This window comes from Salmo trutta, unplaced genomic scaffold, assembly GCF_901001165.1.
Source record: "Salmo trutta unplaced genomic scaffold, fSalTru1.1, whole genome shotgun sequence".
Lineage (NCBI taxonomy): Eukaryota > Metazoa > Chordata > Actinopteri > Salmoniformes > Salmonidae > Salmo > Salmo trutta.
In genome coordinates, this window is record NW_021822911.1 from 13,330,624 (window position 1) to 13,346,789 (window position 16,166).

Genomic DNA, 16,166 nt, shown 5'->3' on the forward strand with positions numbered 1-16,166 from the left:
GCAAACCAAAAAGGTGGAGCAACTAAAGGTGTTGACTCTCCACATGTATCAAGACAACTGGAGCACTGGGCCAGACACTCTTAAATAGAACCTGGACCAGCTCAGGTGAAACACCTTCCCACTAACGAGATGGACAAGCCAGCACAGGTGTAACACATACTGACTAACGAGGTGACACCAATCAGTGCGTCCTACGTGCTAACGAGCTAGACGTGTTAACGGGCTAGACGGGCTAACGAGCTAGACGTGCTAACGGGCTAGACGGGCTAACGAGCTAGACGGGCTAACGAGCTAGACGGGCTAACGAGCTAGACGAGCTAGACGTGCTAACGAGCTAGACGTGCTAACGAGCTAGACGGGCTAACGAGCTAGACGTGCTAACGAGCTAAACGGGCTAACGAGCTAGACGGGCTAACGAGCTAGACGTGCTAACGAGCTAGACGTGCTAACGAGCTAGACGTGCTAACGGGCTAGACGTGCTAACGGGCTAGACGGGCTAACGAGCTAGACGTGCTAACGAGCTAGACGTGCTAACGAGCTAGACGGGCTAACGAGCTAGACGTGCTAACGAGCTAAACGGGCTAACGAGCTAGACGGGCTAACGAGCTAGACGAGCTAGACGTGCTAACGAGCTAGACGTGCTAACGAGCTAGACGTGCTAACGGGCTAGACGTGCTAACGGGCTAGACGGGCTAACGAGCTAGACGTGCTAACGAGCTAGACGGGCTAACGAGCTAGACGTGCTAACGAGCTAGACGGGCTAACGAGCTAGACGTGCTAACGAGCTAGACGTGCTAACGAGCTGGACGTGCTAACGAGCTAGATGCGCTAAAGTCCAACCTCAAAACATAAATGGAAAAACCAAAGCCTGTAACACCTTCCCCCTTAAGACAACAAATATATCCTATATTTTTGTTGGAAAAGTTTGCTCACCACCAACAGAAAACAACTTCCATTTCACATTATAATCAACTACAATGATTCACCTTCACCAATACAAACATGGTGTCTACTGGCTGTCAACAATTAAAAACACGCATTTAAATAATAATATACAATCGTATTATTTTTTTCTCCTTTTTCTTTATATAGAATCCTAAAACTCACTAGCTTCTAGAACACTCGTCCCCTTGGAAGGAACCCAAAAATAAACTCAAATCAAATTGTATTAGTCACGTGTGCTGAATACAACAGGTGTAGTAGACCTGTAGACCTAACAGTGAAATGCTGACTTACGAGCCCCTAACCAACAGTGCAGTTTCAAAAACATACAGAAAAGAATAAGAGATAAAACTCATCTCCAACACGGAAATTGTGATCCATGGCAACGCACTGGCTAAACGCAAAACACAAATCTTTTTGACTGCCCACCCTTGAGACAAACCAAGAATCCAAGTTGTCCTTACCACGGACATGTCAGAGCTTCTCTCTCTTTTCAGAGTTCACTAGATAGGCATGTTGTTGGATCGGGGCCCAGTCCCCAATGTCATGCTCTAGTACATTTGGGTTGGCACATCTGAGAATGAACCCTGATATTCTAAAAGCAGGATAACAATGTCAATATAATTGTACCCAAAAATTGTCAGTTGGTTGCATGAATAAGTATTACATGAATTGTAAATATGAAATATCAAAACCAAATGTACACCCCTTTGTTAATACATATTGACAATAATGAACCTAATGGTGAGGCATGAAATAATAAAAAAAATCTGATTTTGTCAGGCTGAATGTTTTAAATTTTTTAAATTTTACATTTTAGTCATTTAGCAGACGCTCTTATCCAGAGCGACTTACAGTAGTGAATACATACATTTCATTTAAAAAAAATGTTTTACTTATTTTTAAATATGAGGTGATTTGAGTCATGCTTCTTCAGTAGTGGAATAAAGACAATTAGCATTTTAATGTTGTAAAGAAATACTGGAGTGATGTAGGATTGTTAATAAAATTGATTATAGACCAATTTATTATACTGTGTCCATGTGTATAGGCTGCAAGTACGTTGAAATGAAGTTGTTTTAAAGTCATTGAAAAAACGACCAGAAAAGACATCTTTTCAACTTTCACTTTCAACAACCGGACATCGGGCATAGTCTTATTTTCAACGTCTTTTCAATGACATTTTGCTAAATGAGAATAGTGCAATGTCAAAACACAGTTTTAACGTGTCCAAATCAATAACCAATAAGCAGAAACAGTTGGCGATATATTGAAAACCTAAACATTTTGAAGTGTTGCATTTTGATTCAAGTTTTATTAAAAAAAATTGTCACTTTTTATTAAATCTCATAAATAGTACTCTTCCATTTCAGAGCCTGGATTTCCCCCCTGAGGCTAATATCCATATCATGCTGAAATCAATAGAACAGGGAACAAACGTTTAGGGTTCTACATTGTGACATCATTAAAATACTCCTACTACAATGTTAAAACATTCTACATTGTGACATCATTAAAATACTCCTACTACAATGTTAAAACATTCTACATTGTGACATCATTAATATACTCCTACTACAATGTTTAAACATTCTACATTGTGACATTATTTCATCGATATCATGAAACAACTCCTTCATGTATTTTCTGATGTTTAATCAGAGATCTTTTATCAGAGTATCTCTTCCCACATTGATCACAGCCATGAGGTTTCTCTCCTGTGTGTGTTCTCTGGTGAATAGTTAGATAGCAAGATGTAGAAAAACTCTTCCCACATTGATCACAGCTATAAGATTTCTCTCTTGTGTGTGTCCGCTGGTGTACTATCAGGCTGCTTGGGTGAGATAAACTCTTCCCACATTGATCACAGCTATAAGATTTCTCTCCAGTGTGTGTTCTCTGGTGTTTAGTTAGACAGCTAGATGTAGTAAAACTCTTCCCACATTGATCCCAGCTAAAAGGTTTCTCTCCAGTGTGTATTCTCTGGTGTTTAGTTAGACAGCTAGATGTAGTAAAACTCTTCCCACATTGATCACAGCTAAAAGGTTTCTCTCCAGTGTGTATTCTCTGGTGTGATTTCAGGGTTTGTAGGCCAATAAAACTCTTCCCACATTGATCACAGCTATAAGGTTTCTCTCCTGTGTGTGTTCTCTGGTGAATAGTTAGATAGCAAGATGTAGAAAAACTCTTCCCACATTGATCACAGCTATAAGATTTCTCTCTTGTGTGTGTCCGCTGGTGTACTATCAGGCTGCTTGGGTGAGATAAACTCTTCCCACATTGATCACAGCTATAAGGTTTCTCTCCAGTGTGTGTTCTCTGGTGTTTAGTTAGACAGCTAGATGTAGTAAAACTCTTCCCACATTGATCACAGCTAAAAGGTTTCTCTCCAGTGTGTATTCTCTGGTGTGATTTCAGGGTTTGTAGGCCAATAAAAGTCTTCCCACATTGATCACAGCTATAAGGTTTCTCTCCTGTGTGTCCCCGCTGGTGTACTATCAGGTTGCTTAGCTGAGTAAAACTTTTCCCACATTGATCACAGCCATAAGGTTTCTCTCCTGTGTGTGTTCTCTGGTGTATAGTTAGATTGCTAGATGTAGTAAAACTCTTCCCACATTGATCACAGCCGTAAGGTTTCTCTCCTGTGTGAATTCTTTGATGTATTTTAAGGTTTGATGAAGAGTTGAATCTTTTCCCACAGTCAGAGCAGCAGTGAGATTTCTTCCCTGTGGGTCTCTGCTGGTGTTTCTTGAGTAGTTCTGATCTGGAGAGACTCTTCTCTGCCTCTTCAGCATCATGAGGTTGTTGAGGCTCCCCAGAGGATCCACGATAGTCCCGTCTCTCTCCTGTGTGAACAACAAAGTCAGACAGATGGTTAAAGGCCCACAACAGTGGAAATCCACTATTTATTTGAGGTAAAGGGTGATGCCCAGAGCATACCAATGAAGCTGTACAACAATCGACGTCTGTTAAATTTGAAAATGAAGACAGTCAAGATAGCAACAATAGACAGATTTAGTCTTGTTTTCACAGAAGTAACATCGATGAATGTAGGCTAGAAATAAGTTATTCAAGTTGTTAAAATCCTAAAAAGTGTGCCAGACGACTTTTGGTCTCCAATAAAGGCCTTTTTCTGTGTTTGCTAAAATTGCAGCACGAGGGCAAAGCAGAAACTCCTCCCTGCTAATGAGGAAACCGATAGTTATGGATGTAGTATATCTGGTAATGAGGAAACCACTAGTTATGGATGTAGTATATCTGGTAATGAGGAAACCACTAGTTATGGATGTAGTATATCTGGTAATGATGAAACCACTAGTTATGGATGTAGTATATCTGCCTGGAGCAAAAATGGTGAGCAAAGATTTTAGATTTTCACAATGTATTCTGAATATTACAGCACAAGATCAGGAGTGCTACTCAAGGAAACTCACATTAAGCTCTGTGTCTACTCACTAATTCACCACCGTGGGGAAAACTCAGGGGAGTTCTCATAGGCTGATAGCAAAAACAGTCTCCATTTACAGGTTGATTATGAGTGTATTTCCCACTACTTTAAGATTATAATTGTAAGGCTCGCTTGAATCACCTGCTTAATATGTTTGTGTTATTGTCGCAAATCAACTGCTTTATACTTAAAAAAACACTTCAACCAGTAAAATGCTCTTTGGCTAGCTTTGCCATCAGCCTGACAATAAGGGTTTGTACACTAAGTGTTTAACAAATTGGCCCATAACTTCACCTAACAATAACATAGACCTACTGTAGGACCCATAACTTCACCTAACAATAACATAGACCTACTGTAGGACCCATAACTTCACCTAACAATAACACAGACCTACTGTAGGACCCATAACTTCACCTAACAATAACATAGACCTACTGTAGGACCCATAACTTCACCTAACAACATAGACCTAGGACTATAAATCATTTCATATTTCAGGTGAAACAAGGAAACTAAAATGTCTTTGTCATGACATTTCATAACCAGATAATTTTGTGAATAATCCCACTAGGCTACTCTGTAATGTGTTGTCATTCTAAATGTCCAGAATAAAGGAAAATAGCTCTGTGTGTTGAACAATAGCCTATCCATCAAGGAACAGTTCTCTACACATTATGAGCTAAGTATCTCTGTGTCCAAACAGACTAACGAGACCCTACAGTAAATCAAGCAGACAATAACATATTATAAACATCAATTTGTTATGGACTAACACGGACTAACACGGACTAACACGGACTAACAGTTGAAGCATCAGTACAGTTCAAGTTCTGCACATACAGTTGATTTTATTAAACACATGGGGTGTGTCTATATGAACAAATACACGTCATAACATTTCAACCAATCAATCGGTAGAAAGAAAATATGTATTTTTTAATCTGCCCTAGAACATACAACATGCTCTCATTCAGACCCCTTTTAAGCATTTTGTTACATTACGTTACAACCTTATTCTAAAATGGAAACATTTTTTTTTAAATGATCAATCTTCAGACAATACCCCATAATGACATCACAATACCCCATAATGACATCACAATACCCCATAAAAGTGAGAGAAAAAAGTTTAGAAATACCAGTAGGTTGTATTTCTCTAGGTCATGCCAGTAGACTACAGTAGGTTGTATCTCTCTAGGTCATGCCAGTAGGCTACAGTAGGTTGTATCTCTCTAGGTCATGCCAGTAGGTTGCAGTAGGTTGTATCTATCTAGGTCATGCCAGTAGGTTACAGTAGGTTGTATCTATCTAGGTCATGCCAGTAGGTTACAGTAGGTTGTATCTCTCTAGGTCATGCCAGTAGGTTACAGTAGGTTGTATCTCTCTAGGTCATGCCAGTAGGCTACAGTAGGTTGTAACTCTCTAGGTCATGCCAGTAGGTTACAGTAGGTTGTAACTCTCTAGGTCATGCCAGTAGGTTACAGTAGGTTGTATCTCTCTAGGTCATGCCAGTAGGTTACAGTAGGTTGTAACTCTCTAGGTCATGCCAGTAGGTTACAGTAGGTTGTATCTCTCTAGGTCATGCCAGTAGGCTACAGTAGGTTGTAACTCTCTAGGTCATGCCAGTAGGTTACAGTAGGTTGTATCTCTCTAGGTCATGCCAGTAGGTTACAGTAGGTTGTATCTCTCTAGGTCATGCCAGTAGGTTACAGTAGGTTGTATCTCTCTAGGTCATGCCAGTAGGTTGTATCTCTCTAGGTCATGCCAGTATGTTACAGTAGGTTGTATCTCTCTAGGTCATGCCAGTAAGTTACAGTAGGTTGTATCTCTCTAGGTCATGCCAGTAGGTTACAGAAGGTTGTATCTCTCTAGGTCATGCCAGTAGGTTACAGTAGGCTGTATCTCTCTAGGTCATGCCAGTAGGTTACAGTAGGTTGTATCTCTCTAGGTCATGCCAGTAGGTTACAGTAGGTTGTATCTCTCTAGGTCATGCCAGTAGGTTGTATCTCTCTAGGTCATGCCAGTATGTTACAGTAGGTTGTATCTCTCTAGGTCATGCCAGTAAGTTACAGTAGGTTGTATCTCTCTAGGTCATGCCAGTAGGTTACAGAAGGTTGTATCTCTCTAGGTCATGCCAGTAGGTTACAGTAGGCTGTATCTCTCTAGGTCATGCCAGTAGGTCACAGTAGGTTGTATCTCTATAGGTCATGCCAGTAGGTTACAGTAGGTTGTATCTCTCTAGGTCATGCCAGTAGGTTGTATCTCTCTAGGTCATGCCAGTAGGGTGTAACTCTCTAGGTCATGCCAGTAGGTTGTAACTCTCTAGGTCATGCCAGTAGGCTACAGTAGGTTGTATCTCTAGGTCATGCCAGTAGGTTACAGTAGCTTGTATCTCTCTAGGTCATGCCAGTAGGTTGTAACTCTCTAGGTCATGCCAGTAGGTTACAGTAGGTTGTATCTCTCTAGGTCATGCCAGTAGGTTACAGTAGGTTGTAACTCTCTAGGTCATGCCAGTAGGTTACAGTAGGTTGTAACTCTCTAGGTCATGCCAGTAGGTTACAGTAGGTTGTATCTCTCTAGGTCATGCCAGTAGGTTACAGTAGGTTGTAACTCTCTAGGTCATGCCAGTAGGTTACAGTAGGTTGTAACTCTCTTGGTCATGCCAGTAGGTTACAGTAGGTTGTATCTCTCTAGGTCATGCCAGTAGGTTGTATCTCTCTAGTAGGTTACAGTAGGTTGTAACTCTCTAGGTCATGCCAGTAGGTTACAGTAGGTTGTATCTCTCTAGGTCATGCCAGTAGGTTACAGTAGGTTGTATCTCTCTAGGTCATGCCAGTAGGTTACAGTAGGTTGTATCTCTCTAGGTCATGCCAGTAGGTTACAGTAGGTTGTATCTCTCTAGGTCATGCCAGTAGGTTACAGTAGGTTGTAACTCTCTAGGTCATGCCAGTAGGTTACAGTAGGTTGAAACTCTCTAGGTCATGCCAGTAGGTTACAGTAGGTTGTATCTCTCTAGGTCATGCCAGTAGGTTACAGTAGGTTGTAACTCTCTAGGTCATGCCAGTAGGTTACAGTAGGTTGTAACTCTCTAGGTCATGCCAGTAGGTTGTAACTCTCTAGGTCATGCCAGTAGGTTACAGTAGGTTGTAACTCTCTAGGTCATGCCAGTAGGTTACAGTAGGTTGTATCTCTCTAGGTCATGCCAGTAGGTTACAGTTGGTTGTAACTCTCTAGGTCATGCCAGTAGGTTACAGTAAATTTTAACTCTCTAGGTCATGCCAGTAGGTTACAGTTGGTTGTATCTCTCTAGGTCATGCCAGTAGGTTACAGTAGGTTGTATCTCTCTAGGTCATGTCAGTAGGTTACAGTAGGTTGTAACTCTCTAGGTCATGCCAGTAGGTTACAGTAGGTTGTAACTCTCTAGGTCATGCCAGTAGGCTACAGTAGGTTGTATCTCTCTAGGTCATGCCAGTAGGCTACAGTAGGTTGTATCTCTCTAGGTCATGCCAGTAGGTTACAGTAAATTGTAACTCTCTAGGTCATGCCAGTAGGTTACAGTAGGTTGTATATCTCTAGGTTATGCCAGTAGGTTACAGTTGGTTGTAACTCTCTAGGTCATGGCAGTAGGTTACAGTAGGTTGTATCTCTCTAGGTCATGCCAGTAGGCTACAGTAGGTTGTAACTCTCTAGGTCATGCCAGTAGGTTACAGTAGGTTGTAACTCTCTAGGTCATGCCAGTAGGTTACAGTAGGTTGTATCCAAGTGGAAACAATTATCAACCCAATGTGGAAAGTGTTGAATTTGGTCAACAACAAAATGAATGGCTTATTTGCTACGTGAGGTTTACTTGATCTAACAGAAGTTTCGTAATGATTAAGTTGTTATGTGGACACGTGACATACCGACAACTTTGATAAAACACTATAGGAGTTCTCTCCAGATCGCTATGCATATTCATGCTAGTAGCTTAGCATCTCTCTCCATTGAATACAGGCGGTTGACGTCAACAACCCTCATAGAATATAAACAATAGATTACAATAATAAGATGTATCCACCAATCCAAAGACAGGATAGGTGGGAGATAGACAACCCACAGTGCAGCTTTGTGGACAACGACTCCCCTTGTTAGGGCGGAGAGACATCTTGTCAGTATATCCATAATCTTTGGTGTAGCCAACCCAACTCTCACATGGCTCTATTGGGGGGTCACGGTGTGTAGTAAAACATCACTACATTAAAATCACTACATGCCGTGGCCCCCCAGTCTGCGGTCAGCAGATAGACCCTCCTCAAATATATATGTTAAGTCACTTTTTGGAAACGGAACGGAGAAAACAAGGGGTAGCTTGTTCTCTACGTCGTCTGATTCTAGACATATCAGTCATCATCCCAGGACCCTCCGTTGAAGAGGTATTGACGAGCCAACTCCGAATATCCAAAGTTAAAAACTAATTGAAGGCGGTACTTACTGGTGTTAATCAGATCTCCTGTCTCCTCCTCTTCATCTTTCAATGTGACAGTAATCTCCCCTTCCTTCTTCACTCCAAAAACAGCATCATCCTCTTCTTCCTCTTGTTTAACTGAAACGTCTTTCTCTTCATCTTTCACTGTAACAGCCTCACCCTCTACTTCTTGTCTTACTGTAACATCCTCCTCCTCTTTCACTCTGAACGCATCTTCTTCTTTCCCTGTAACAGACTCACCCTCTACTTCTTGTTTTACTGTAACATCCTCCTCTTCCTTCTCCTCTTTCACGACAATGTTCAGCCCCAGAGCTTCTTTCTCCGTCCAGCAGACCTCCTCTTCTTTAACAGGAGGGTAGTAGTTTAGGGAGCTCATGTTCGGGGATGTTAGCTAGCTAGCTATCATTAGCGACCAGGCTAATGCTAACTTAACCAGCCAGCTACTATAGCTGACTAATAAAAAATAACGTAATATTAAATTAAATAGGTTAACAAGTAGATACGACAGAAGTGTGTCTAAAACACAGTAGCTAATATAGACCGAAAGCGTATAAATAGCTTGAATGCTTCGGCTATGTTGGCTAGCAAGCTACCGAGGTGGTTGACGAGCTGTTTATGAAGAACCGTCCACTAGATTATACGTCACGCTGCAGCATCGCCTGAAAGACGCACATCGCCGTCTGCTGACTGGAGGGAAACGCAGTTGAGGATCACATTTTAATTACAGACAAAGATTATTTTACATGGATTTAATTAACTTTTTTAAATGTAGTTTATAGCGCATTCGGAAAGTATTCAGACCCTTTACTTTTTCTACATTTTGTTACGCTTTATTCTAAAATGGATTTAGGAGAAAATGTTCCTCATCAATCTACACACGATACCCCATAATGACATCACGATACCCCATAATGACATCACGATACCCCATAATGACATCACGATACCCCATAATGACATCACGATACCCCATAATGACATCACGATACCCCATGACATCACGATACCCCATAATGACGAAGCGATATCCCATAATGACAAAGCGAAAGCAGGTTTTTAGAAATGATCAGAAATGTATTACAAATAAAAAACTAAAATACCTTATTTACATAAGTATTCAGACCCTTTGCTATGAGACATATTACGGACATATTCAATCTCTGCCTATCCCAGTCTACTGTCCCCACATGCTTCAAGATGTCCACCATTGTTCCTGTACCCAATATATATATATATATATATATATATATATTTATTATTTAACCTTTATTTAACTAGGCAAGTCAGTTAAGAACAAATTATTTATTTACAATGACGGCCTACCCTGGCCAAACCCGGACGACACAGGGCCAATTGTGCGCTGCCCTATGGGACTCCCAAGCACGGCCGGATGTGATTCAGCTTGGATTCGAACCAGGGACTGTAGTGATGAATCTTGCACTGAGATGCAGTGCTGTAAACCGTTGCGCCACTCGGGAGCCCAGAAAGGTAACTGAACTAAGTGACTATCGCCCTGTAGCACTCACTTCCATCATCATGAAGTGCTTTGAGAGACTAGTCAAGGATCATATCACCTCTACCTTCCCTGATACCCTAGACCCACTTCAATAGGTCCACAGTGCTAGGATCATATCACCTCTACCTTCCCTGATACCCTAGACCCACTTCAATTTGCTTACCGCCTCAATAGATCCACAGACGATGCAATCACACTGCCCTATCCCATCTGGACAAGGAGAATACCCATATAAGAATGCTGTTCATTGACTATAGCTCAGCATTCAACACCATAGTAAGTCTCCAAGCTCTTCATTAAGCTTGAGACCCTGGGTCTGAACCCTGCCATGTGTAACTGGGTCCTGGACTTCCTGACGGGCCTCCCCCAGGTGGTGAAGGTAGGAGAAAACACCTCCACTTCCCTGATACCCACAAGGAAGGGTACTCAGCCCCTCCTGTACTTCCTGTTCACCATGACTGCATGGCCACACACGCCTCAATCATCAAGTTTGCAGACGACACAACAGTAGTAGGCCTGATTACCAGCAATGATGAGAGCCTACAGCGAGGAAGTGAGGGCCCTGGGAGTGTGGTGCCAGGAAAATAATCTCTCGCCAAACGTCAACAAAACAAAGGAGATGATCGTGGACTTCAGGAAACGGCAGAGGGGGCACCCCCCATCCACATCGATGGGACCGCAGTGGAGAAGGTGGAAAACTTCAGGTTCCTCGGCGTTACTACTACTTACTGACAAACTGAAATGGTCCACCAAACACAGACAACGTGGTGTAGAAAGCGCAACAGTGACTCTTCAACCTCAGGAGGATGAAGAAAGAAATTTGGCTAGGCACCTAAAACCCTCACAAACTTTTAAAGGTGTACAATTGAAAGCATCCTGTCGGGCTGTATCCCCACCTGGTACGGCAACTGCTCCGCCCATAACCGTAAGGCTCTCCCGAGGGTAGTGAGGTCTGCACAACGCATCACCGGTGGGGAAACTACCTGCACTCCAGGACACCTAAACCACCCCACCCTTCACAGGAAGGCCAAAAAGATCATCAAGGACAACAACCACCCGAGCCACTGCCAGTTCACCCTGCTATCATCCAGAAGGCGAGGTCAGTACAGGTGCATCAAAGCTGGGACCGAGAGACTGAAAAACAGCTTCTGTCTCAAGGCCAACAGACTGTTAAACAGCCATCACTAACATTGAGTGGGTGCTGCCAACATACTGAATCAAATCTCTAGCCACTTTAATAATAAAAAATTGGATGTGATAAATGTATCACTAGTCACTTTAAACAATGCCACTTTATATAATGTTTACATATCCTACATTACTCATCTCATATGTATATACTGTACTCTATACCATCTACTGCATCTTGCCTATGCCGTTCGGCCATCGCTCATCCATATATGTACGGGGTATCCTGGAATGTTGACCTCATCCCATCAGTAGATGATGCCTGGCTATTCTTTAAAAGTGCCTTCCTCACCATCTTAAATAAGCATGCCCCACTCAAAAAATGTAGAACTAGGAATAGATATAGTCCTTGGTTCACTCCAGACCTGTCTGCCCTTGACCAGCACAAAAACATCCTGTGGCGTTCTGCATTAGCATCGAATAACCCCTGTGATATGCAACTTTTCAGGGAAGTTAGGAACAAATATACACAGGCAGTTAGAAAAGCTAAGGCTAACTTTTTCAAACAGAAATTTGCATCCTGTAGTACTAACTCAAAAAAGTTCTGGGACACTAAAAAGTCCATGAAGAATAAAAGCACCTCCTCCCAGCTGCCCACTGCTCTGAGGCTAGGAAACACTGTTACCACCAATAAATCCACTATAATTGAGAATTTCAATAAGCATTTCTCTACGGCTGGCCATGCTTTCCACCTGGCTACCCCTACCCCGGTCAACTGCCCGGCACCCTCCACAGCAACCCGCCAAAGCCCCCACCATTTCTCCTTCACCCAAATCCAGATAGCTGATGTTCTGAAAGAGCTGCAAAATCTGGATCCATACAAATCAGCCAGGCTAGACAATCTGGACCCTCTCTTTTCTAAAATTATCTGCCGAAATTGTTGCAACCCCTATTACTAGCCTGTTCAACCTCTCTTTCGTATCGTCTGAGATTCCAAAAGATTGGAAAGCTGCCGCGGTCATCCCCCTCTTCAAAGGGGGTGCCACACTAGACCCAAACTGCTACAGACCTATATCTATCCTACCCTGTCTTTCTAAGGTCTTCGAAAGCCAAGTTAACAAAACAGATTACCGACCATTTCGAATCCCACCGTACCTTCTCCGCTATGCAATCTGGTTTCAGAGCTGGTCATGGGTGCACCTCAGCCACGCTCACGGTCCTAAACGACATCATAACCGCCATCGATAAGAGACAATACTGTGCAGCCGTATTCATCGACCTGGCCAAGGCTTTCGACTCTGTCAATCACCACATTCTTATTGGCAGACTCGACAGCCTTGGTTTCTCAAATGACTGCCTCGCCTGGTTTACCAACTACTTCTCTGATAGAGTTCAGTGTGTCAAATCGGAGGGCCTGTTGTCTGGACCTCTGGCAGTCTCTATGGGTCACAGGGTTCAATTCTCGGGCCGACTCTCTTCTCTGTATACATCAATGATGTTGCTCTTGCTGCTGGTGATTCTCTGATCCACCTCTACGCAGACGATACCATTCTGTATACTTCTGGCCCCTCTTTGGACACTGTGTTAACTAACCTCCAGATGAGCTTCAATGCCATACAACTCTCCTTCCGTGGCCTCCAACTGCTCTTAAACGCAGGTAAAACTAAATGCATGCCATTCAATCGATCACTGCCTGCACCTGCTCGCCCGTCCAGCATCACTACTCTGGACGGCTCTGACTTAGAATACGTGGACAACTACAAATACCTGGGTGTCTGGTTAGACTGTAAACTCTCCTTCCTGACTCACATTAAGCATCTCCAATCCAAAATTAAATCTAGAATCGGCGTCCTATATCGCAACAAAGCATCCTTCACTCATGCTGCCAAACACACCCTCGTAAAACTGACCATCCTACCGATGCTCGACTTCGGTGATGTCATCTATAAAATAGCCTCCAACACTCTACTCAACAAACTGGATGCAGTCTATCACAGTGCCATCCGTTTGGTCACCAAAGCCCCGTACACTACCCACCATTGCGACCTGTACGCTCTCGTTGGTTGGCCCTCGCTTCATACTCGTCGCCAAACCCACTGGCTACAGGTTATCTACAAGTCTCTGCTAGGTAAAGCCCCGCCTTTTCTCAGCTCACTGGTCACCATAGCAGCACCCACTCATAGCACGTGCTCCAGCAGGTATATCTCACTGGTCACCCCCAAAGCCAATTCCTCCTTTGGTCGTCTTTCCTTCCAGTTCTCTGCTGCCATTGACTGGAACGAACTGCAAAGATCTCTGAAGCTGGAGACTCATATCTCCCTCACTCGCTTTAAGCACCAGCTGTCAGAGCAGCTCACAGATCGCTGCACCTGTACATAGCCCATCTGTAAACAGCCCATCTATCTACCTACCTCATCCCCATACTGTATTTATTTATTTATCTTGCTCCTTTGCACCCCAGTATCTCTCCTTGCACATTCATCTTCTGCACATCTACCATTCCAGTGTTTAATTGCTATATTGTAATTACTTCACCACCATGGCCTATTTATTGCCTTAACTTACCTAATTTGCACTCACTGTATATAGACTTTTTGTTTTCTTTTGTTCTACTGTATTATTGACTGTATGTTTTGTTTATTCTATGTGTAACTCTGTGTTGTTGTATGTGTCGAATGCTATGCTTTATCTTGGCCAGGTCGCAGTTGCAAATGAAAACTTGTTCTCAACTAGCCCACCTGGTTAAATAAAGGTGAAATGTAAAAAAAAAAAAGTAAAAACGTCACAAATAGTACGGTTAGTATGAGTATTCTAACACAGCTAATGACTTATCAACAGCTCTAACAATTTGACCCCCACAGGAAATCTACACTGGCAGTTATAGAAAGACCCATTTACTATATAACCATTGATTCTTGAAGAATATAACTTATAAATGCCTCAAATGTTTCAACTTTATTACCTCACCAGAAACCAAAACATAAGCTTGAAGAACACCACTGTTTGTAAACAAGCACTGTATAGCCTTAATCTTGTTTAAAACAATCATTTTGACCTTATGGGTGGCCAGTCTTTGTATTTATAGTGTAGTCCATTCAGGGGGTAGTCCTGAGCTGAACTCAAACCTGGGTCCAGCCAACACCTTGTAACTGTTACGCCAAGATGTCTGAACTTCTTGACGAGGTCCCTAGGTTTTGGGTTACGGTTGCTACAATAGCTTTCTCTATGAATTTGAGAGTGGTTACATTTCTCCAGCCCCCATCCCTCAGCTGTTTACCAAACCAAGTCTCAGGGCTGACAATTTTTTGCTATTTAAATCCTAGGTTACCCCTATAAAATAGCCACACATCTATCAACCAATCTGCAGTTCATACAATAACAAATCTGTCATTCCACCACTGTTTTGGTAGTAAGATGATGATGGGGTTGGAGAAATGTAACTACTCTCAAATTCATAGACAGACCTATGGATGCAAGGACTAACCATCCATGATATCAACATTATAGTTTTAACCATGTTGAGGCTATACAGTGTTGATTTACATTGTTTCTAAACATTGGAGTAAAAAAAGCTTATTTGGGGTTCTGATGGGGTACAACAGTTGAACTAAGCTCATGAAGCATGTGTTATATTCTTCAAGAATCAATGGCTATAAATAAATAATTTAAAAAGTCTAAATATAGATGTAGCTATTGCATATTTCCCCTTTAACACCAAACATCAGTTCAACAACTGCAGAGTTTGTGCCTCTGTTTTTAAGACAGTACTTACTAGTGTTAATCAGGGAACGGTTTCTCAAACGCATCTTATGGCTAAGTTCACCGTTAGAACCATTGGACGCCTTAAGATGCGTTTGGGAAACCGGGCCCAGATATCCTGTTTCCTCCTCTTCATCCTCGTCTTCTTCCAATGTAACAGTCATCTCCCCCTCCTCCTCTTTCACTCCATAAACTGCATCCTCCTCTTCTTTCACTGTAACATCCTCCTCCTCTTTCACTCTGAACGCGTCTTCCTCTTTAACTGAAACGTCTTTCTCTTCTTCTTTCACTGTAACAGCCTCACCCTCTACTTGTTTTTGTATTGTGACATCCTCTTCCTCCTCCTCTTTCACGACAACGTTCAGCCACAGTCCCTCTTTCTCCGTCCAGCAGACCTCCTCTTCTTTAGCAGGAGGAGAGTAGCTTAGTGAACTCATGGTCGGAGATGTTAGCTAGCTAGGCTAATGCTAACTTAACCAGCCCGCTAGCTGAATAATAACAACAACACCGTAAATTTGAAATTAAATCTGATAACTAACTAGACGACAGAAGTGGGTTTAAAACACAGTGGCTAATATACACTAACGCGTCTAAAGAGCTTTATTGTTCGGCTATTTTGTCTAGCAAGCTACCGAGGTGGGTGAATAACTGTTGCTCCTGTTGAAAGAAGCGTTCCGTCCACTACATTATACGTCACACCAACAGCATTACCTTAAATTCCCACACCGCCATCTATTGACTGGAGTGGGTAACGCAGTTGAGTAAAACTTTTATTTAAAATGTGCAGACAAGTTCAATGTTGGAAGCATGAGTTTTTGGTCCCGGGGATAGAAATGTATAAAGTTGACATTACATCATAAAATCCACCTTTTACATCGTACATTAGCAATTTATGTTTTAGTAAC

General features: G+C 42.3%; 1 protein-coding gene across 1 annotated transcript in view; it reads left to right on the top strand.

Annotated features, from left to right (window-relative positions):
• LOC115186489 (zinc finger protein 271-like) overlaps positions 1-16,166 on the top strand; it is a gene marked incomplete at its 3' end in the record, with an annotated part of 177,799 nt that overhangs the window by 118,979 nt on the left and 42,654 nt on the right. The window contains exon 4 of the mRNA XM_029746110.1: positions 4,618-4,642. Within this exon, the coding sequence (XP_029601970.1) occupies positions 4,618-4,642 (25 nt within the window). The remainder of the gene's footprint in view (positions 1-4,617; positions 4,643-16,166) is intronic.